This window comes from Rhodamnia argentea, chromosome 11, assembly GCF_020921035.1.
Source record: "Rhodamnia argentea isolate NSW1041297 chromosome 11, ASM2092103v1, whole genome shotgun sequence".
Classification (NCBI taxonomy): domain Eukaryota; kingdom Viridiplantae; phylum Streptophyta; class Magnoliopsida; order Myrtales; family Myrtaceae; genus Rhodamnia; species Rhodamnia argentea.
In genome coordinates, this window is record NC_063160.1 from 12749824 (window position 1) to 12774253 (window position 24430).

A 24430-nucleotide genomic window follows, 5' to 3' on the forward strand; every position below is an offset into this window, starting at 1 on the left:
ACAATATCGTTTTTTTCTTTCTACTTAAGTGACACGGGCGTTGTATCAGCACCGTTTGTTTTTCGGTGTTCATGTAGATAGATTTTTAACGGTGCTTGTTGACGGAATCCCGATGAAGAATAAACGTATTACACTTGTACAAGTTTAAGACTTTTCGTGTCACGGAAAATATTTTTAGGGTATATGTGTGGCGATTTTTTTTATGGCTTTTGTCTTTTTTTCCTTTTTAAATATCATTTCATTGGGTGTGTTCGATTCTCTAAGCATTCGACTAATCTCGAGATAAGAAAGAAAAGTTATGTTTCGTTGTCTTCACGGATATCCGGGGTGTTTGATGCTAATTAACGATCGATAATTCACTTATAGGGAAGGTTTCCATTCGAACCGGTCTGTACTCAATCGGTTGATTTTGGATAGTTCCTATCGACTACCGATTTGGTTATCGATTCCAATTTGCTAAAATCGGTGAGTACCGACTCAATTTCCGAATTCAGGTAGGAACCATCTAATCGGATCGGAGCTATTTATATAAGATAGATATATTTTTTTAATTGAAGCTATCTCCTCATTGACACAGGAGAACTCCACCGGTTGAAGCACTTTCGGAAAGCCGGCAAGTTCGGGTGCGTTTGGGAGTAGCTTTCCCAAGGGACTTTGGAGGTCGAAAGTCCTATGGGAAAAAGTTAAAGTGTTTGGCAATTTTTTTTTAGCCACTTTGAGAAAAAGCCAACCATTGGCAAAGCTAAAAGCCCAAGGCAGGTCTTCACCTGCCTTGGACTTTTAGCATTCTCGGCAAGCTATTTTTAAGGTAAGTAATTTATTTTTTTCTTCCTAAATTGCCCCCACATATAATTTTTTGTTCCACTTTTGCCCCGAAAAACTATTCATCTTCTTCCCAACGCCCGGACGTCTTCCCGTGCTCACCGGTTCTTGTTCAAGGCGAGGTCACTTGTTGCCAAGGTTGAGATCGAGGGTCACGGCGGCCATCAAGCCGCTGTCTTCGCCGAAGCTATTGCCTTTGTTTGATTTGGTGCCGGTCGAAGTCGAGATCGAGCATCGAGCAACCCAAATCTGGTTCTTTGACCGCAGATCTGCAAACCCCAGCATCGCCTCACTCCGCATCGCGCATCCGCAGCGCCACCTCACCCGAGGTCGCGTGACTCCGGCATCTCATCCCTTAAGGTCAATCTACCCCAACGGCCTTGACCTGGGGTCGTGATGTCAGCGATAGGCCTTGCCTAGGTTTTGCGAAACTTCATTCACCTTCGACCCTTGGGCTTCCCCGAGCTTCAACGGGAGTTGCGACAAGCTCTGTCGCCTCACTTGGCCGGCGGTGGCCTCTGGCCGGCGGTCTCCTCTAGCGGCGATTGCTTCTGGCCGACGGATCTCCTTTGGCTGCCTTCGTGCCTCCTCCGCCATGTGCTTTGCAGAATGTTCATGAAAATGGGTTATCCAAACACCATTAGCTTTCACCAAATGCACCTTCGCTAAAAGATCCTTGGAAAAATGACTTTGCATTTTCCAAAAGTGGAACCAAACGCAGCCTTCATCTCCTTTCACTTCCTTAGCACTCGTCATCGCACACGAATCCTCACGTTCGGATAAAAGGCTGACCAAACCATATGGTATAAGGGAGAAGGAATTTGTGGATAATTAAGCCAAAACGTGAAGTTTTAGGGCCATTTTCAAATGGGTCAATCTCAAAATGCCTTCGAAGCGTATGCCACGGTGCCCTCCGGGTTTAGGTACGGGCACGGGGCGGAGGGACTTGGGTGGGGGCAACGGTGTCCCGCGGAGCCGTATTTTTTCTATGAATCCGTCGAAGAAATCAGCAATTGCGCCACCATAGCACGTGTCTGTCTCTTTATCCCACGGAAAATTGAGAATGACTTCATTAATTTACTTGCGTATCTTTTTTAATTGATATTAATGCTCGATAGGACCAGTTCCACGAATACATTCAAGAACTAGACCGGACCGGCTATTCGATTCTCAGATAGATTCATGGAACAAGCGGGTAGTTCACGGTTCGTATTTTACGGCATTAGTCCCTAGCAGATGGTTTTCAATTCTAGAAGGAGAGGGAACCACTTATTCTGAAACCGATCACCCTTACTTATCATGATGCCAATCATGATAGGTTGAATTGTGTTTCATTTATTTTTAGAGGATGTTGGAATATTTTTCTAAGTTCAAATTCCATTTGTTTGGGAAAGCTTTAGTCCAATTCCGAGTTTAAGTCGTTTAGCCTAGATGAAGCATCTCATTGCAGCTTGCTAAGACAGTTTGCATATCTAAGACGGGACAAGCTGTTAACACCTAAATTTTGATTTTCGGAGAATCATTTATATGAGCGTAAAATGAGGATTAACTATAATTCTCACAAAAATTAAATCTTCATGCATTGCACGCTTATTTTCTGTCCCGCAATTAGGTCAGAGGCGGGTGTAGCTCGGCATCAATATCAATTTTTTGACCACCAAGGGGGATTTTCGAATTTTTTATGAGTTTGGGCATAATTCAAAGCTAAATCAGCCCATTTTAGCTCTTTAAATGAAATGGGCTTTAATTAATTACCCGTTTAACTAATTAAAGCCCGATTAGGCATCAAATTCGTGCATATAAGTCCATTAAATTGAGGAATTTGGCCAAGCTCTATTACCCCCATTAAATTTCAAAATTTTGAAGAATAAGCCCATCAAAGGTAGAAATTTCAATCCAACGACCGTTATTTCTCAAATCCGACGGTAAAAAATAAACCCTTCAACTCAAAGCCTTAGTTTTCTCTATAAATACATCTTTATGCCTAGGGTTAAGGGGTCGGCAAATTTTGATTCAGAAAATTCAGATTCACGTGAGATTGAGGGATCCGAGAAGAAGCCATTCAAAATTCTCGTACGTAAGCCACCGACCGGGCGTGTTTAGAGCTGCTGTCCGAGCTGTTTTCAACTCTGTTCGTGCGCAAATTCAGCCCCCATTTAGTGCAGAATTCGCTGCTATTTGGAGAATAACTCAGTTGTTGTACCGAGCTGCTGTCCGGAGGAGCTTTTGCATCGGATCAGTCCGAGTTTCGCGCCGTGAATTGAGGTAATCCCGAGCATATTCATGATTTTCGTCGCATGTGTCTTTCTACATGGATTGATCACCGTGTTGATGTTGTTTCCATGTGCACGTTTGATCCAAGACAAAAAAAAAAACACGCCTATTTTCGTTGTTTTCATGATCATTGATCTATCACGTTTCTGATAGAATTGAAGCTGCTGCTTTGTAGCGTTGTCATGCATTGTTTGCACGTTTTTTTTTTTTAAGTTGTTTTGCGTGTTCCATGTCCTCTAGATGGAGCTCCAACGTTTTGTTTATGTTATTCTGCATAGATTCAGTCGAATTGCTTTGAAACTGTTCATCAAATTCATGCAAATTGCCATGCTTGGGCTGGAAATTGTTCGTTTGATTTGAATGCTTGTGGATGAGGTGAATTTTCGGATATTTGTCTGTTTGGATTGATAGATGCCGAATTGAAGCATATCCCCTGTTTTCGGATTTGTACCTAATCTGATTTGGAAAATTCGAAAAAATAAAATACTAAAGGATAAGGTCACACTAGATTTTGAGGCAATCACATCTTGTAGAATATTGATTTTCAAAATACTCGGATAACTCAAGATTCAATCGGATTTTTCTGGAGATATTAAATGCATCTTTAAAATTTGGGAAGTTATCTAATATACTTTGAAAATTTCAGAAGATAAGCTTTCCCTTTTTAAAAGATATCAATCATTCGTGGATAGGAGCTTATTTTCTTGAAAATTTAGAAATCTTTTAGGGATTTTCGAAAATTCAATAAATGTTTGAACTTTTTTAAATAAAACTGCCCATAATATATGCTCCCTTGAGCCCGACCCTTCGGAATATTAAATTGCAAGTCTTAACCATGATCTTATGGGATGGGATGGGATGGCAATTTAGTATAAGATTTCGTATTCTGCCCTTTGGCGAGAAGGGATGATGACATCTTATACCATTATCCGCATACTAGCTCGAATCCCCGAGAATGCAGCGGATAGAACCTCGCTCTAGCCCGGATCTTCGAGAATGAGAAGATTCATCGAAAAATTCGGAAAATAAAGGTATATTATGGGTATTTTTATTTAATTTTTTTCAAATTTACGTTTAAATAAAATTTAAAAAAAATTTAAATCACAAAAATCAATCAAAAAGACATGCTTCATGGAATTAGGTACCGAAAGGGTGTTAATTAAAAAAATTAATTAACATAATCAAATCCCCGAGCCTTAAATCTTTGGTTAGCGGAAAATAAAGTATTCTTCCGTACTTTATTTAGGTATCTAATCTACATACCAAAAAAAGATTAGTGGCGGTTCCTAAAAAAAATCAAACCTAAGTTGCGAATTAGTAGGGCTTGAGAGAGTCCGTATTATCTTAGTTAATTCACATAATTAACCTAATAATCCATTAACCTAAATTAATTTTTAGGTCGCTACACAAACCACCCTGATTGATCGTGTCGAAAAAGAATTCTCAAAGTTTTTCGAAATGAAAATCCTTCTCGTAAGCAAATTCAACACTTTCTTGGTATTATTATCAATTATCTTAGCGATTCCGTCCGAACAGTCTCTAAATTTATGCATCCCTTACGAAGAACTCTTGAAAAAGAATCCACCCCCTTGGAAAAAAAGAGCATGCCGGAGCAGTACAAGTATGAAAGGAGAAGTTGCAGCGTCTTCCTCCCCTGTGAATTCCTCCAGATGGTAGACTATTCTTGTAGACTTATACCAAGAATCAACATCAGGCAGCAGCCTTGAAAAGATACATCTTGAACGTACGGTTGGGTGATTTAGGAGAAAAACCCAAATAACCTATATAGACTTTAAACAAGATTTCCATGGAGATTAATGAAAAGAGGAATCCCAAACATCCATCTCTTTTCCAGGGCTGTCCATTTCCACCTAAAGGTAAAAAAACGATCCTTTTATCGTCTGCTGACACAAGTCAGGCACCTGAAAGGAGCAACCATATCTATCCAGTCTTATCTCGTGGGTGGGATAGCAGCAAAAGCTTTGCAGAGACGAGTCAGCCTCATTGATGCAGCTAGATATGATCACAGGCTTTGTTAGACACCCACCAAAAAGTACATACTCAGCGCAAAAAATGAATAGCTTAGAAAATATTTTGAACGGCCTAAAATTATTAATTAATGAAAAATACTTTTATTATGGACAATGTTCTGTTTAGCAGAAAGATGGATATTTCTTGCAATTCATGTTTATAAATATTTTCATGGATGGTGAAAATATTATTTCGTTCGTTCATTTTTTATAAGCGATGCAAGTTATCATTTCTAGGAATTGACAGTTAGAGATTTTATCTAGTCCACGACAATAATAGGGAATTGGTTTAAGTCGGATTTGCTAGGATGCACGTGTGGATTGTGCTAGAGAAGTCGCACATTAGAGAATTGACCTGGTTTTTAGCAGTTAATATATAATAGTTAACTCATAATTCATTGGCTTAAACTTTTGAGCAAAATTGGGTCCAATTGAATATATTGACAAGTGCGGACATGAACGCCCTCTTGACCGAGATTATTAGGACTAAGGATGAAGGTGGACATTGGAGATTCAAGTGGACATCTAAATTAAGGAGAGATTATTAGAATGCACAGCTGAATCTTCATCGTCTTATCAAATGTTTTTATTTTCTTTTTTCTTTTTGGTAAATAGAGGGTACAAACTAAAAGAAACTATAGTCTAAAATCAGCAATCCCAACTTCATCACTAAACAAAACATGGAATAATTTCCTTGGAGGCTGCAAGTAGAACGTGGTATCTAATCGCTTCGCTACACCTATATTTGCAAGTATATCCGCAGGTCGATTGCCTTTCCGAAAGATAAGACGAATTTTGAACTCAAAAAGCTATCCCAAGAGTCTTCAAATATCTTTAAGTAGTACCTCTCTTAATTAATAAGTTCGGTGATAATTTTAGAGTCCTTCTTGACGATGAGTTTATGGAAAGCATGTTTTTTTTTTTTTTTCGTCTAGACTTATTAAATACATTGTAAAAGATAAAAATTCGATTTTAGAAAACTACATCCCCCTCTACCCCGGTATCCATATCAATCACCACGCATTAAATTAAAGAAATTTCCCATCCTGAAGAATGGCGATATGTCAAATGTTTATTGTCGTCACCACTTTCTTATTATGAAAAAAGTAGGGCTTTTTTCGAAAATAGGTCAAAATAAAAAAATTATGAAATGGTTCTTTTTTTTTTATTTACCAAAAGGGGTCTCATGCAAGAGTCTAACCCCCGTATGGGCCTCGTGCGGGGCCTAGAGTCCCGTACGGCCCCGTGTCCGACCCTTTTTTTTTTTACTTTGGTATTTTTTATGTATTTTTTAATTATTTTATACTTATAACATTTATATTTATATAACTTTGTAAATAATTATCAATAATTAATCGAAAATTTATTAAGATATATAATTAATAATTAATTTAGTATTTATGTAATTAATTTATTTAGTATGCAAATAATTAATAAAAAAATATTCATAAAATAAAATTGGTAAGATATATGAAGATAACAAATGCAGATTTAAAGAACGTGGATAACAATTAATGAGCTAAAAAAATCCAGCACATCAAAATTGTAATAATAGATAACAATCCTCAACCCCAATTACATTCACCGATGCTATCGTCCTTCTAAGTGGTCTCTTGTTCGCAATCAGGGTTGTTTCTATTGTTCGGCGGGTCTAGTATTGTACCGAGAATGAGGACGAGGTTCCGAATGAGTAGAACATGTAGATGACGAAGGCATATCCTGTGATGGCTAGCGTGGCTGTAATATGGATGCATCAACAAAGTGAGAAAATATCCTATGCTCGGACGATACATATCCTACTATAGGAGGGTATGGAAAAAGAGGAGAGAAATCGGATCCATATGAACTAGGAAAACTTGCTAGAGTCTGTGGCTATCAACTGTCACGAAATGTAAAAGCGAATCCCTCATGAAATAGACCGATAAACTAGGCGAACCCCTGCATTGAAATATACCTGGCTGAACCTTGGAGTGCATCCCGAAGTGAAATCTGTCATACAATAGGCCAAGGGGTAGGGAACGACATCATTAACTAGATGAGCTCGAGTGGTCCTCCGGATGGACTAAACAAGATCGGGTAGGTCATTCTCGTGCGGCCTAATGAGTGCTGTTGTAGGTGCTAGTTGGGGTGGTGGTACTAATGTTATCCATCTCTCCTCATTGTAGGCGTATAGCATTGTTCTAGCTATCCTTGCTATAGCCCGCACGTTCTCTAAAGATCTTGTGGAACTTAATTATATGATTTATTCGATGCTATCACCCTATTCATGAAATCAAAATCAACAGAATTTATCAAATGCCAATAACTTATGTTGCTAAAAAAATAATTAATTAAGTAAATTAAAAGTGTTTGCATGAACCGTTGCACCAATTACACCTCATTTGTAAGAAATTCACCTCCGTTTGTGTCTACGATACCACTCCATATATTTCGAATGATAGTGAAGTGGCTCTATTGCGGGAGCACCACGGACTATATATTGAAGACGAGCATCCCATAAATCAATCCACTATATGTGCAAATCGACCCAATCCCTTGCAACTGGCCTTAATTCTATGTCATTAAAGGCTGTATGATTACGGGAAAGAGTAGGTATTGCCTGCTGCATACCAAACTAACAAAATACTCGGTCTGGATAATGTCACTCAATAATGTGGAAACAAATGCGTGGGACACGAGCCCGCCAAATGTGTTGTCCGTACAGCGTGTAATCCGGTAGGGTCTACAGAGTGTCATCGATGTAGGGCTCCGAAGTAATCTGTTATCGTATTAAAATATATCAAATTAAATGAAGAATTAATTTAAAAGCTATCATTACATTGAACTTGTTGGTTGCTATCATTACTTACATCTACGTATGCCATTCTATCAAGTTAGTAGCACAGATATGGCAAAGTGGGTGTGGGGACCGTTGTTGTCTGTCGAGCTTGATTCCAGCTACATAAACAAAAAAACAAGAACAATTACATATATTATACTCATTGAAAAAAATTTATAACTCACCAACTGAAAAAGCAATAGATCACATACCAACTACCAAGAGGTGTATCCGGTAAAGAATCATGGTTTTTGATGGATGGGGAGACACAACTCAAGCGATCCCCCGCCCAAATCTGTAATAAATGTAGGGCACAACTAATTTGGTTCGCTGATGGATCAATCGCATTGCATAACTCCCCGATACAACTACGCAAGTGCTGCTGAACCCCAACCGTACTACGTAGGATACTCAAGGTGCTCTAGTAGTGGAAGAAAAATCAAACTAACCCCGACACCCGATTTATCTAAAAAGATAGATCTTCCAAGCAATCGGAGAATGAATGCCCTAGCATGCTGCAATACGGTAATCTCATCGGCATCGTCGAGAATTACACCAAAGTGTTCTCTCGGCCAGCCTAACTTTACCATCGAACCACGCAAATGGGGTGGGCGCTCACCAAGTAGATTCTCACAAAGAGTGCCCCAATTCATATTAGTGCAGCCAATAACTACATCTCCATCAATAGGAAGCCCCGTTAGAACCGCGATATCCTGTAATGTGATCGTGCATTCACCTCTCGGCATATGGAAGGTATGAGTCTTGTGCTTCCACCGCTCGACCAAAGCTGTAATCAAATGCCAATCAAGTTGCCAAAATCCCATTGAATAAACTTCATAAAATCTCGAAGCTTAAAGATACAGTACTATGCAATCATCAAGTTCGGGTACATTTAGCGTCGATCCACCTCACCGACATTTAAGAACTTGATTCTCATCTATCTATATAATGTTACATTAACCATTAGTAGCAATTTTATTACGATATAGTTATTACAAATTACAAATCAACTGCTAATTTCTTGAGCACCGATCCGTCCCAAATGACCTGCCGTGTAAGTAGTGAATCATCCTTAGGTCCTGGCTGAATGTAATTTCTCCGTGCCATGTCTACAAATGGAACATAAAAACTTCATAAATATCGCACGGTTGTGATATTATAACATTACAAAAAAATCATACATCTAATTTACATAATTCACACAATTAAATTGAGTATGGCAATCGGATGTATTACATTCAATGTTCACAAACTATATAAATTTTATTTACGGGCCGATCCGTATTCACAAGTTTGCCTATTGTGCCCCGACTTTCCACAGTTGGTGTAATGGTTACGCGAAGTGCTACTGCTCAGCGTACTCCAGTCCATTTCATTACATATCCGTGATGCACGGGGTAGAGGTGGCCACGGTTCGGAATCGACCGGTTCGGGTTTGTGGCCACCCTTGAACCGGAACAGGCAATTTCGAGCGAGTTCAAGGGCCGGTTCCGGTTTCGATTTTTGTCTTTTTTACCTACTTATCAGCATTTTGTACCCTCTATTAATTCTACTACTCTATCCGCTTTGTACGTCACTAGGTTGGGAAAATCCACTATCACCTAAACTATATGTACTATAAAATTTACTATACAATTCTACTATTGCGTTTTTAATAGCTGCTTGTATAGTTCCAACATTTATTGTTTCATTCAAATGTAAATATTTATAATAGCTATTCAAATAATCATCTAAACCATCTAATTTCATACGTAGATCGAAAATAAAAACAACCAAAAAAGAAGAAGAGGAATTTCGGTATAATAAAGCAGTCATTTTGCCCGCATTGCTATAATAGTCGGAGCTAATTGATCATCTTTTTTTTATTCTTCAAAAACACCAGCAATATTAACACACTCTATTAAAAATAAATGCATAATAAGATTATAAATACCAGATAAACTACAAGTTGCATCATTAAAAAATTTTAAAAAATCTAAAAGTTTTTTGCCAATATCCCAATCTTGTGGCAATAAATTAATTTCGAAAATATTATTCAAAATAAACGCACATAATAAATCTTTATAATCAAAAGATTGATTAAGCAACTCGTAGGTAGAATTCTAAAGAGTTAGAATATCTTTTGAAAAAACTTTTGGTGTTCTTCTATTTGCTTTACACAATCTACCCCATTCTTTCATAATTTGGGGATGTTTCCATAAAAATTGAATTGATTTCTTTATTGGGTTAAGAAAAGTATCAAGATTTTGTAAATCATCTTATACACATAAATTTAAAACATGGCAAGAACATATAATGTGAAAAAATTGTCCACCAAAAGCGGGTTTACAAATCTTTTCTAAATCGGGAATGGAAGCGGTATTCTTTGCGACATTATCAAAACCAACTGAAAAAATTTTATTAATCAAATTATATTCTTCTAAAACTTTTATAATTACTCTATAAATATTATTAGCCATATGCCTATCATCAAAAACTCGAAATGCAATAACTCTTTTTTGAACGTTCTAATCGTCACCTATCCAATGACATGTAATACCCATATAAGAATGAGTTTGCCAAGGATCACTCCAAATGTCGCTATCTATATGCACACGTCCATTGAAATTTGTAAAAAAAAAATTCAAATCTTTTTTTTTCCTTTTTTATAAAGCCCAAAAATTTCCCGTTTAAAAATATTTCTCGGAACGGGTTTTACTTGTTGAGTACATGTAGTGTTTATAAAAAAAAATTAAAACAAAAATTTTCACCAATATTAAACGGTAAACGATCAATGGCAACATATTGAGTTAAATTTTTCTTTATAAACATTTTCATTGTAACGAAATAAAGGAGGTGTGTTAGGATTGACATACCTAGAAATTTGTTGTTGGTCGGTGTCGATCCCCGCTTGCGTTGCATGTTTTGACCTTAAATACCGTTTAAATGTTCCATAGTCACCTCCATCGTAAAACCTGTATGTTGTCCCACAATATTTACATTTTACCCGATACTTGTTTTCACCTAAATGTTCCTTCGTGAAGTGTTTCTATATATTGGATGTACCATCGCATTCTGGCTCCTGTGTTATCGACGTTTCTTCGACACCGGTAGGAGGATGAAAACTTTCTTGCGTTGGGAATAACGTTGACATTATCATCATCATCTACTCAACATGCAAATTCACGAGGATCATATTCATGAGGAAGATGATAATCGGATTCCCCCATCCACATCGCGCTATTTCTTCTGTCACCGGATCTGCTTCCACTTGCCCTTTTTTTTAGAGAATCGAGCGAAAAGTGGATTCAGAAAATTGAGAGAATTGAGCCGGGATTGAGAGAATTTGTAAGAAAAAATAAAAGGGAGAGGAGTATTTATAGAAATTTAGGATAGTTTTAATAAATTAAGAAAAAAGGAGGGTATCCGTTGTAATGCAACGGTCGGGTAAGCCCCGTGGGGGAAAGAGCCACCCCTTTTTTTTAGGCTAGCCGTTGGGCTTAGGTCCAATGGCTAATTGGTCGGTTCCGAATTTGGACAAATCTTAACGGGCCCATGAGGGCCTGTTCGGATTTGGAACCGGCGGACCCGGTCAATGGGCCGATTCCGATTGGTGAACGAGCCAATTCCAGGCTCAAATCAGCCCGTGGCCACCCCTAAGCACGAGGACCTTCCTTTCTTCCTAATACGGTTCGGGATTGGCACTAATGGTAGCTCATCGGGTTCATGCCAGTAAGCATGATATCCCAACGGATAAAACATGTACCGATAGTACTGAAGTGTTCTATCCAACCTATAGAATTCATCTACGAACGCATGGTAATCAATTGCATGTGTTTGACATGCTGCAATTACGTGAGAACATAGGATTTTCATCTTCTAAAATTTCCTACACGTGCAAGTTCGCGAGTCTAGCCTTACTCTATGTTTGTGGCCCCCCGATCCTCCGGATCTATTGTATCCAGTTTTAATTTCAAAAACCTCTCTATCTGAGCCAAACCATATCACATCATGCCCATTTGCAGTTTGACTATTTCGTTCGAGCGTTTCACCCATAAATTGAGTATATACCCAACAGTGGTCCTTTTGCCTCCCGTATGTCGTTCTTCGCATGTCAAAACAGTGGACCAACCGGTAGAATATCTTATCCACCATAGCTGTTATTGGCCGAGCACGAAAATCCTTCAACATCCCATTAACCGATTCAATTAAATTCTTTATCATCGATCCATATCTCTTCTTGCCATCATAAGCCTTCATCCATTTCTCCCTTCGAATCTAGTCACACCAGTCATCTGTTTGTCAATCCCACTCCCTAATTCGGCTCATGATGTGTTGGAACTTCCATTGTTGATTCTCGTAAGCTGTACATTACAATAATAATAACTACTTCTCACACAAATTTATGAACACGTATTTTCCTCAAATTTACAAATTTAAAAATTTACCCGCCATCTCAACAAGTCTTTTCCCTTCGGCATTTTTGAATTGTTTATTGTAATTATTGACAACATACCAAATGCAATATCTATGGTGGCCATGTAAAGGATGCTACCCTTTTGTCTCAATTGCTTTCCGAATCTTGACATACCTATCTGATATTACACAAATATTTTCTCTCTAGCAACATATCTCCGCAACGGATCTATAAACCAAGTCCAATTGTAAATATTCTCTCTATCGACCATAGCAAATGTCAACGGAAATATATGATTGTTGCCATCAAATGAGACCGTACAAAGGAGTGTTCCTCAGTATTTTCCGTACAAAAAAGTTTCATCAACAAATATCACAAGACGACAACTTTTGAAGCCTTCAATCGTCTGCTTGAAAGTCCAGAACATCCGGTTAAAAACCGTGCAGCTCTGATCTAGGTTCATGTAATTATCGATTACAAAATGAGAACCTGGATTTATTAACTCCATTACATTCATGTACTTCCTCAACCTATTGTACGACTCATCCCATCCTCCAAAAATTTTGGGAATCGTCATTTGTTTAGCTGCCCGGGTTTTACGGTAAATAGGTTCGAAGCTCATCTTGTCTTTAATCTCCGCCATCAATGGCTTGATTTTGATATATAGTTGGGTGGCAATCATTGCTTCTATTTGGCTGTAGAGGTACTTCTGATCAAGTTGTCGAGGATCATGTGACATTTGAGGATAACTACATGTATGTGGCCTATTGTACTTAGTTATTTTTCAAAACATGGTGCCCGCTTTATTAGTTGCCCGGAGCCACCAACCACACGGTCCATTTGGATTATCGCACATTATCACATATTTTGTCTTCATTGTCTCATCACTATGAAAGTGATGATTTTTTCTCAGAGAATACTATTTCGTAGCCAACTGGACCGTATCCCGTGATGAAAATAACATCTCAACATCAAATTCTTTTAATTGATCAAACAACATACGGCCCGGCTTGATTCTTGTATCAACTTGCATCATATCAAAGTCGATCCCTAAATAGGGCAATGGATGTACCAATGGCAAAATGGGATTATTGTAATAGGTATTATAGTAAGCCTCCATATTATCACCTCCGTCATCTTCTTCATCATTGTCATCACTATCGATCCAAAAATCATCTTTTTCATCACATCATCATCATTATCATCATACTTCACGCATCGATTATCCACTCCAACGCTCTCTTCACTAACATTGGAATCTCCCCCAACTAAATCATTTATCACTTGGTGTTCATCTACAGTAAAACCGTAAAAACCTCATAGAACCAACCGAAGTGCAAACCGCTGGATCATCCTAACTACATCATCATTATGCACCTCCACAATGTCATATATAACACAACGGCGTGTTAGAATTGAGTGTCTATACATCAGACTATAAATATACTGATTTTCTGTTATATTCAACGCGCGCTCAATCGTAGCACATAACTCATCAAATGTGGATATGTTTCCAAACTCAAACATAGTAGATTGTCCACCTTCGTAATCATGTCCATATTCATTTCCTAATATTCTACCTCTCCAGTACACGATCGCAAAAGATGTAGACGACATTCTACTAAATAAAGAAATAACAAATTATTTTGCATCTAAAATTTAATAAATATTTTCCCCTACACATTAACAAATTAACATTATAACCATTAATATAGCAAATGAAATAAATACCATTTTTTAGGGGTTTTCTAATTTTTCTGTTTTATCAATTTTTTAATAGCCTTTTCTTGTTCCTAAATCAGTAAATATTTTTAAAGAGTTTTTTAAATTTGTAAATAATAATAACAATAATAATTTATCCCTGCAAATAAATTATTCATGTATAAATAATAACAAAATAAATAAATCTATACCTAAGAAATTGAAAAAAAAAATAACTATACCAAAACTTACCTCAAACTGTCGAGGGAGAGCAGCACCGAGTGAGGAGGCGACTTTGCTTTTATCTCAAATTCTACTAAATAAAAAATTCATAAATTAATTTAAACATTACGAAAATATTAATGAAAAATAAAAACATATTACTAACAATCTATACATAACATAAAATTACATGAAAAAATTAATACTTAATTAAAAAAATATTTAATACCTATAAAGGTGTTGAGGCAAGCGAGGATGACGAAAAAATAATACCGAGCGAGGGAGAACAAGGGTGGGGGAAAATAAACGAGAGAGAGAGAGAGAGAGAGAGAGAGAGAGAGAGAGAGAGAGAGGGCGAGGGACAACGAGAGCAAGGGAGAACAAAAGCGAGGGAGGATCTCCTCTTCGTTACCAGCTTTCCTCTTTACAGCAGAGCAAAGCCGTGAACAAACTCTTCAATGTGTGCCCGTGAACAGGCGCCCGCTCAGGAGCAAGCACCTAGCTCCGTGCGAGAGTTAAATTTGACCCATTTTCGTAAAAAAAAAAATTTACCCATTTTTAAAAAAAGCCCTAAAAAGTCATGGCACGAAAGAATTGATTTCTGTCTTCTTCTTTTTTAAAATATTAAAGAAGGGGCTCTAACTTCCAAGAATATTATTGCTTTCTTCGCAAAATATTTTGGATCGCTAATTTTGACGAATAATTAATGAAAAGGTAAATGCACAGGTAACAACAAAGAAGAAAGATTAAATTTGCTTCTTCACTAAAGGAGGTAGTGATCTGCTTTTGATCATGTAATATTGATTCATCTTCAAAATGATATCTCAACTTGTGCAAAGCAAGCATAAGTGAAAAATTACCAAAAAAGTTACAAATCTATTATATTTATATCGGTTCAATCATAAATCTTTCAATTGCATCAACTTTGTCTTAAATCTTTCAATTTTATCGATTCTTTTTGTTGAAAATTATGCCGATTTGGATTGGTTCTTTTCACATTTTTTCAATTGAGCCATCTATTTGACCAATTTAGCCGTAAATCACTAACGTGGACGTGAATGTCGACGTCGACCATCCCTTGTGGCACAGATAGCGCCGACGTGAAAATTTATAAATAAACTTTTGAATTCTTTATAATTTTTTTTTTTTTGGACTAAGACGACAACGCTCATATCAACCAATGGCATTGGGGCCCTCACCATCTCCGAGGAGAACATTTCGTCCCTAGCTTGTGGCCAATGAGGTTGGCTAGCAACCCTTGCCGGCCTCGATCAAAAAAAAATTGAAGTAAAGAGAAGAATAAAAAATTATCAATATTTCATAAATTTTTAAAACTTTATTGAAAAATGTTCACCTCGGTGCCGTTTGTGTCACATAGGACGATCGGCGTCAACGTCGGTGATTTTCTGTCAAAAGCGACACGATAGATTCAATTAGAAAAATATGAAAATGTTTAGAACTAAACCGACACAATTGAAAAGTTTATGAATGAATTAGTAAAAGGGCAATTGATTTAGGACTTTTTTGATAATTTCCTCCAAGAAAGACATCCTCAAAATATGAGTGGGAGTCATCTTATTCAACAAGCCCTTAATGGGACCAACCTAATCTAGTGTTAATCGGTTTTCAGGGTGCATTGGTTCTCGGTCTAGAATCAAGGACCGATCTTGTGAATACCCAATGGGAACCAAACCGATTATAGGCCGGTTCTAGGTTTGAGGAACTTGGATCCGAACAGGTTCTCCCAGAGTCGGCCTATCTGTGCCGGTTCCCTAGTTGAACCGCACCCAATGCCTATATGATGTGTTCGCACATACCAAACTCACATGAAACGCGTGCATATGGACATCTACATCCCTATTCCCATTTTTCCCAATTCAAGGCTCCTTAAATCACTCTCTCCTTTTGAAAAAAAAAAAATAGAATTGGCGGAGGGGCAGTCAAAAAGAGAAAAGCCAAACCCTAGCATCAATCCTGAAGCCAAATTTTGCACAGCCCAAAAGGGAACCTGGCTTTTAGGGTTTAGATAGACGAGAATCTTTCTTCAAAGGAGAGGTGAAGAAGACACACCCATTATGAAGTCAATCCAAAAGAAGCTTTTTCTCCGCTCTTTTGCAATCAAGATGTATGGGTTAGGGGCATCCAAGGAAACAAAATCATGTCGTCCCGGCAACTGGCCTTTTTCTCCTCTCTTCTGTTTCTCCACTGTTCTGGCCCTCTCTGATCAACACCCAAGTCGGGTCAGATTTGCTTTTGTCCACTAAATCTCACGGCTCAAGTTTTGAAACTTTTAAAACTATCAGTTGCATTTTAGGGCCTTGATTTAGATGAGCTTTAGGTTTCCTGCCCCCCTCCTCCTCCTCCTTCTTGTTCTTCTTCCTTTCTTTTTCAGGCCAGTGTGCTTTTGGAAATGGCTCCACAAAGAGTGGGGGCGGTTCATTCATTTTCCTTTGGTTGAAGCTAAACTAGAAACAATGAGAACATTAGATATGTGTATGCCATAGAAGATGTACTATGCATGCCGAGAAAGTCTACAAAGATTGATTTACAGATGATGATATTTTCATGCTGGATGTCATGAGAAACCACTATCTCGTGCTTCAAACCCTAGTCATGGAAACATCCATACATAATGCGATATAATTTGAGTATCTCGATCATGATATACTATTTAGTATGACTAGCATTGCACATAAAGAAAAGAAGGGGCGAAAGAGAGAGAAGTGGAGGTCTCTTGAGTATCATTAGTCAATTCTTGTGCCCCTGTGCTCATAGTGCATGAGCAATAGCGACATTGCCGCTCAAGTTTTTTTTTTTTTTTTGGGTACTCCTAGTGCATGTTAGCCCAATTTACTTGTACCATTAGATTGTACAGCTCTTGCTTGATCTTAATGACTCACTTGAAAAACTCCTACCAAAGTTCCTCATAATGTTTCATTTTATTTGTCCTCGACTTGTTGGCCGACCAGAAGAGAAAAACTCCTACAAAGGCTATTCCCAAAATAAAGTAGAAAATATATAGGACTTTGTGTTGTCAAATCAACTACGTTGTCAACAGTAAGCCTATTCTAGAAAAAAAAAACAAAAGTGAAAATTGTTTTCTCAGGTATTTTCACTTTTGTCACCACCGTTGGAGGAAATGAAAGTCAAATGTACAAAAGCAGAGGTCCCGAACAATCAACACATCTCCGACCAAACAAAAAAAAAAAAAAAAATCAACACATCTAGAAGTACCTTTAAAAATAAAATGGGTTTCGTTTATTTTGCATAAAATAAATAAATAAAAATAAATTTTCAAATTAATTACTTATATAGTTTATAAAAATGAATGAATGAAAAATATCGCGCATGAAAATATTTAAACGTAAATTATTATAAATGATAAAAATAGTTATAGTTATTACTTTTTTTTAAACTATTTACTTTTTGCAAAGTAAATAGAACCTTAAGTAATAACAATTTGTATTATTCACATCCGGCTGCTTGAAAAGGATCTAGGTACGCTCCGGCTTCCCGTTTCTCATTCTAATTTTAAAACCACATGAAAAACCAGCTTTCATTTCATGGAACACTCAATCTCTTCTATGTCAAATCAGTTTGACATTTACATTTACGTCTCAAGATAGCATGATAATGATACGAGTCTCAACAAAATAACTTTTGGTTTTACAACACCCTCCATAGTCCATCATCCAATTATTTCAAAGAGAAAGAAGAGACCGTTGAAATTCGATTATATCAGTCGAGCACTTTAAACTGTGTCACCACTAAATTTAAAGTAGGCATGACGATCTGTTTGGTTCCAAATCCAATCAGCCTATTTTAGGTGATTTTTGGATTCCCAAAATTTGAAACCGATAGTTCCCGATTTGAGGTGTGGTACTGAATTGTTGAGAAAATTATCAAAAATGTCCTAAAGCCAATTCAGTCCCAATTTTTCTTTTTTGCCAATTGATTCCTAAACCTTTAATACAATTCAGTCCATTTAGCCGGCCGACACTAACGTGGCAAAATTTTAATAGTATTTTAATATTTTTTGAATTTTTAATTACTTGTTCTATCCTTTTTTTTTTTTTTTTGGCCAGTAGGAGGCTATAGCTAGGCAAGGGTTCGCAGCCCTTGCTGGTCGTTAGGCAAGGGAGCTGGCGAAGGTCGCCCTTGGCCAGCAGCTCCCTATCAAACAAAACCAAAAAAAGAAAAAAAACTTATTAAAAGAATTAAAAAATTTGAAAAGTATTAGAATATTATTAAAAATTTGCCACTTCAACACTGGCTAGCAAAATAGACTGAATTGTGACTCAATTAGCAAAAAAAGAAAAGTTTATGTCGGAATTGGCACAATTGCAATAGGTTTAAGGTTTTTTTGGTAATTCTCCCTTGAATTGCTTGGACCGCTCGGACCAGATCAAACCAATATGCTTTTTTATTATAATTCTTTTATCTTAAAGAGTAAACATACTTGCGTTCCACTTCTTTCTGACATTCAGCAGAAGTAGAGTAATGACTACAAATTTGTATTCATATATTATACATATGCATATATGTCAATGTATGTACTTACTTTTAACTAGTTAACATATTGATACAGTGCCTTGCAACATAGTAATGGCTAAAAAATCCAGTGGAAGATTAGCGGATCATCAATTACCGTCGAACCCCCGATCATGTTAACCTTTATTTAAGAAAAAACCGAAAAAAAAAAATGCTCTTTTTTCTATTTTAACATTGGGAAACTTCCACTTGTAGTTCTTTAACCGAGGAGCTACATATGGAAGGGATAAGCAGAAATTGATGCAGAAAAGAACAAAATGAAATGTGAAACCATTTGAATTCAGCGGAACATAATGCATGCACAATTGCTCTAGTCGATGGTGGTAGCAACTTTTGGAGTTCAAGACGTAGGGAATAGAGCAAATTAAAAATAAATTACCGATTTCGAAATCAGAATTGGACCGGACGATACGCCTGGTTGTAGGATCAGGTGGGCCAATTTCCGATTCTACAAATTAGAAACGAACTTTATCCTGTTCGATATCAAATTTCAAGATGGAAACCGAGCCATCCTAAAATAGATGATCCCTAAACTACAGTCAACTCAAGAATCTTTTGACAATAAAAAGAAAAGTGAAATACTTCCAAAAAGTGAAAACAAAAGAATAGAAAAAGCATTACAAAAAAAAAAAAAAAGAATAGAAAAAGGTTAAAAGACAAAAAAAAAAAAAAAAAAGACTATTGGACCAACCAAATTTAGAAACTCCCCACAAAGACAAATCGTGCCCACACGATTTGGCTTTAGGACACCTACGACCAAGGCCAGCCTCCAAAGCACCAAGCAAAAATCAAAAGAAAGAAGCAATTTTCTCCAGTCTCCTTCCTTCCCTCCCTCGACACACATGTCTGGCCTTTGACTGCGTTTCCCGTGCATGCATCCATATACACATCCACCATAATCATCGTCCTCTTTCTTCTTCTACTTTGAATCGATCTGCATAAAAAAATTTGCAGACCATCATCATCTCCTCCTCCTTGTGTCGATTTCTCTATCTGGGGCAGGGGGTTTCGATCTCGTGGGTAACCAGCCATGCAGAGGAGTTCGATGAGGAGGCTGTGTCCCAACATTGACCGAGAAGACGCTCTCGAGACGGTGTTGGAGGTGCCGATCCCGGAGGAGATGTTCGCAAGCATGGGGAGCGACGTCGCGCTCCGGATGCAGAACATGCTAACATGGATGAAGGCGCAGACGTCCGACAAATGGTCGTCCCCGGTCATCGCCGCCCGCATCAACGAGCTCCGCTTCCTCCTCTACCTCGTCGGGTCGCCCCTCATCCCCCTCCAAGTCCAGCTCGACCACTCCGTCAACCGCCCCATTCGCGATAGCTCCATCGTACGTGAGACCCTTTTTTTTTTTATCTCTCTATACGTACTTGATTAGACCGGCGATTTGGAGATATGAACTCAACACTTCGCGACACATGAAAATGAAATTTTGTTAGGTCGCAAACTTCAGATTAGTGTTCATAGATTGATGGGAAAAATATTTTTATTTCAGATTAGCATTCCTGGCCACAATTTCAATCGGGCAATAAGGGCGACTGGTTAGAAACTGTCCCGATGTCATTAGATCATCAATGGCGAGGGACACTTGGTTTCTAGGCGACCCCACGAGCAATATGACTTCCATTGAAACCGTAACTATTCCGATGTCATTAGATCATCTTGTGTGAGGACTAGACCACGATCGTTGATCGCATTGAGTCGAGTTTATTCATCAATTTTCACAAGTCGGGTCTATGTGAAACTCTCGCGGTTGGATACAATCTCCCTTATCCTAATTTTACAGCCTAACCCATGTGCATCATTTTGCAGGAAGCATCGACGGCGAAGTACATAGTACAGCAGTACATAGCGGCAACGGGAGGGCAGGCAGCGGTAAATGCGGTGCACAGCATGTGCGTGACCGGCCAGGTGAAGATATGCGCATCGGAGTTCCACCAAGGGGACGAGAGCGTGGAGGCGCGGAGCACGCAGGAGATTGGGGGGTTTGTGCTGTGGCAGAAGAACCCCGACCTCTGGAGCCTCGAGCTCATCGTCTCGGGCTGCAAGGTCAGCTGCGGCAGCAACGGCAAGCTCTCGTGGCGGCACTCCTCAAATCAGCAGGCGCCCGTCTCCAAGGGGCCCCCTCGGCCCTTGCGGCGATTCCTTCAGGTACAAGTTATTTGTTTCTCATAACGTTTTGGACAGTGATTGTGCAATCTACAGGACAGATTAATTTGTACAGTAAATAGCTGCGGTTTACATTGTACAATCAACTTTGGCTTTTGCATTCGCAGTCAATTTGGCAACATCAAAACATAATTTTCATGTCCGTACTTGGTTTTTTCTCCTATCCTAGTTGCAACGATGCTAACCATAGTGTTTCATTTGTTTGTGTGAAGGGATTGGATCCAAGATCGACGGCGAACCTGTTCCTAGACGGGATGTGCATCGGTGAGAAGATCATTAATGACGAGGACTGCTTCATCCTCAAGCTGGAGACGAGCCCGGCGCTCCGGGAGGCGCAGAGCGGCCCCAACTTCGACATCATCCACCACACCATCTGGGGCTACTTCAGCCAGCGGTCGGGCCTCCTGATCCAGTTCGAGGACTCGCGGCTGCTCCGCATGAAGACCGCCGATGGCGAGGATGCGGACGTCTTCTGGGAGACGAGCACCGAGTCGGTGATGGAGGAGTACAGGTACGTGGACGGCATCAACATCGCACACCGGGGGAAGACGAGCTTGACGGTGTTCAGGTACGGCGAGCAGTCGTCGAACCACAAGAGGGAGATCGAGGAAACGTGGAAGATCGAGGACGTGGACTTCAACGTGTGGGGGTTGTCGGCCGAGGACTTTATGCCGCCTGCGGATATTAAGCAAGATCAGTTGGTTTGGTGAGCAGTGTGAGTTGGGGTTGATTTTGATTTCTTTGGTTTGTAGATATTGGGGGAGAGAAGGGTTTCTCATCAGTTGTTCATAAGAATTTTCTGAGAAGTTCTTCCCTTTGAACCTTTCGTTACCTAAAGCACAGTGTAAATAGAATGCAAATGTTAAGCCTGAGGAAAACCATTCAAGAAGGTGGGTATACATCCGTTTTTTGAGTCGATTCGATGGCAAGACCACCATGCGGCCTATCGCCATAAGATACGGACCACAGGACCGCACCGTTGTTTTCGTCATCGTGTTACAGAGCGGGCATATCGGGCACATCTCCGGCATGCATCGTGGAAGGCGGCCTCTGCTGCTTCGCGCCACCAGAATACTTTTATCCTCTCATGAAGTTTTCAAAATCCTCCACAACAACTTCCAAAAACTCTCCTGATCCATTTGCAAATCTAGGCAACTGTCTACAAAGACAAGCCTTCTTTTACAGAATATTTTGTCACCATTTTTTCCCCAATCACATCAATCTCAGTTTCAGAAGAGCAGCTGGAATGTGAATGTTGCTAACACCCCTAGTACAATCCTTATCACATAGTTGGTCCAGTAACTCTAACTTCCGGCTGCGATCCTACCAATGGACGAGGGCGTCATCGGTTAGGGTTGGGTAGATTCATCAGGTTGAGCCGAGGGTGCGGTCCGTGTCCGACCCAACCCGTGATCCCGACCACACCTGGTTGACTGTTGACTCGGGCCTTCCGGTCAAACCAGTCGTTGACCGATCCGATCAGATCGCATGGCCTAGCTCGCCGGGTCGACCAAGGGGAGCGGTTGGACTGGAGAAAACTAGTTGGACCGGTTTGTGTTGGATACAAAATTCTATCTATCTAAAAGCAAATTCGCGGTAACATGCCCAATTCATCACTTGTATCACTCGATCGAACGAGTATATCACGAGGACATACCGTAATTGCCACAAACTAGATGCCCCTTTGCGATCTCGAGAGTTCCTTCGTGTTGAACGCAATTCAACAGTGAGGAGGAGAGAGTGTCGTCGTCGTTTCTTTTCTATTCTCTTGAATGCGACAGACCACCGATGAAAAGGGGGAGAGCATATATTTACGTCTATGAAGAGACGTGATTTTTCACATTTGAACTAGCAAATAATTGCTTTTGCAGTTATCTATGGTGCGTGGGTGTGATCACCCGCATGGGCGCACACCGTGAGACCCATATACCATCATTTCCCACTCACCCATGTAGGGCAAACAACCCCCACATGCCCACGGAGGACCTACAACTCCCACTCGCCCACATAGAGCCAACCATAACTCTCTTTATCTTTGCAAAGTTTATATTGACAAATAATCCGTGCGACAAACATACACTGAGAGCTCATTGTCATACATCCGTTGGGAGTATATGACAGCTCAAAATGGACATAATCAATGGTGAATTTTTTGTATGTTGCTCCCTAGATCGATCAGTCACATATATATCTCTCTTTCGATCTCATTTAAGTATGATATGTTATATTCACAATTATGATCATACTAAATAATCATAATTGACCGATCCGTGAATATAATCTATAACGTGACTTAAAACTCTAAATCAATCTTCCTCCTCTATTAGACATATCAATCTCGGTTCAGCTCGCTTTTCTAGAAGTGTCCCTTTAGATCGAATCAATTTCATGACAATATGCAACACTCTAAGATAGCGAACACTATATAAAAATCTCGAGAATAATGAAGACTCATGAGGGCACCAAATGAGGAATCCTTATCCTCGAGAGTCTCACATGGCTTAAAAAAGTTGAGATTTGAACTTTTACATACTCTCATTGGCCAACTCATGCATACATAAAATGAAATATCTATTACGGTAATTTCTCATTCCTCATGAAGTGTATGTCTTTCTATTTAATACTATACAAGTGATAGCTTAGACACACTCAATGTCTAACTTGAGTTCACGTAACAACTCTAGCCTAAAGTTTCAATTAGAACTCTCATCCGGCAATAAAGACAGATAAAGTGAAATATGTAGGTTATTTCACTTCTGGATATTATAAACAACAAGTCATCATCTTAACACTATGTTAATGCGGCATAAGTATTGTAAGCTTGAGCTCTTAATTATCACCTAGATAATAAGCTTAAAATTGTTTCATCTCCATTCATCACACAGTAAATAGAGGCCAATTCCCATGTGAGTAGGCTAACTCTCATCCGTCCGACATACCTTCTCAATATAATACACCAAGCATTAATATGCATAAATATTAAATAGACTTATAGACATCTATATTGATAAGCAACATCATCAACTGTGAACATTTAGAGGAAAATACAAATATTTAATACATCAACCTCTACGCAGTTCTAAAGTCTTTACATGACTAAAGAAAACATCTTTAGGAATTGGCTTTATTATAGGATTTGCTAACATTCTGTGCATAGATATATACTGTAGGTTCACATCCTTTCATGCTACCATGTCCTTGATATAGTTATACTTAGGGCGCACATGGTAACACTTCTCTCCAAGAAATCAACTTCTGATTAGAAATTGATTTCTCTACTTCTCCTCAAAAGTATAAGTTGATTTTTCTACTTCTGCTCCGGATTGACTTCTAATTAGAAAAATTCGTTTGGTAACGGTTGAAAATTTCTATTTTTGAAACATTATTAACAAAATTTTCAGCGGCGATGGTCGGCGGCGGCGGCAATGGTCGGCGGCAACGGTA

At 38.8% G+C, this 24430-nt stretch overlaps 1 protein-coding gene and 1 long non-coding RNA gene across 2 annotated transcripts; one reads left to right on the forward strand and one right to left on the reverse strand.

Moving 5' to 3' along the window:
- Nucleotides 1–12010: 12010 nt before the first annotated feature.
- LOC125312853 lies at nt 12011–12443 on the reverse strand. The gene is made up of 2 exons (XR_007196904.1): nt 12372–12443; nt 12011–12287 (listed from the first exon to the last, which is right to left on the reverse strand). It is a non-coding gene; the product is annotated as an uncharacterized LOC125312853 (long non-coding RNA).
- Nucleotides 12444–19727: 7284 nt separating this feature from the next.
- Nucleotides 19728–21853, forward strand: LOC115736501. Its single transcript, XM_030668227.2, has 3 exons — nt 19728–20147; nt 20630–20968; nt 21199–21853. The coding sequence occupies exons 1-3, from the start codon at nt 19845–19847 to the stop codon at nt 21694–21696; spliced, it is 1140 nt and encodes a 379-aa protein (XP_030524087.2). The 5' UTR covers nt 19728–19844; the 3' UTR covers nt 21697–21853.
- The last annotated feature ends 2577 nt before the right edge of the window (nt 21854–24430 follow it).

Excerpts from the sequence above, each read along its gene's own strand:
- LOC115736501 (XM_030668227.2), top strand. The coding sequence starts at position 19,845 with ATGCAGAGGAGTTCGATGAGGAGGCTGTGTCCCAACATTGACCGAGAA. Across the intron at positions 20,148-20,629 it reads CCATTCGCGATAGCTCCATC|GAAGCATCGACGGCGAAGTA; the intron begins GTACGTGAGACC and ends ATCATTTTGCAG. Across the intron at positions 20,969-21,198 it reads CCTTGCGGCGATTCCTTCAG|GGATTGGATCCAAGATCGAC; the intron begins GTACAAGTTATT and ends GTTTGTGTGAAG.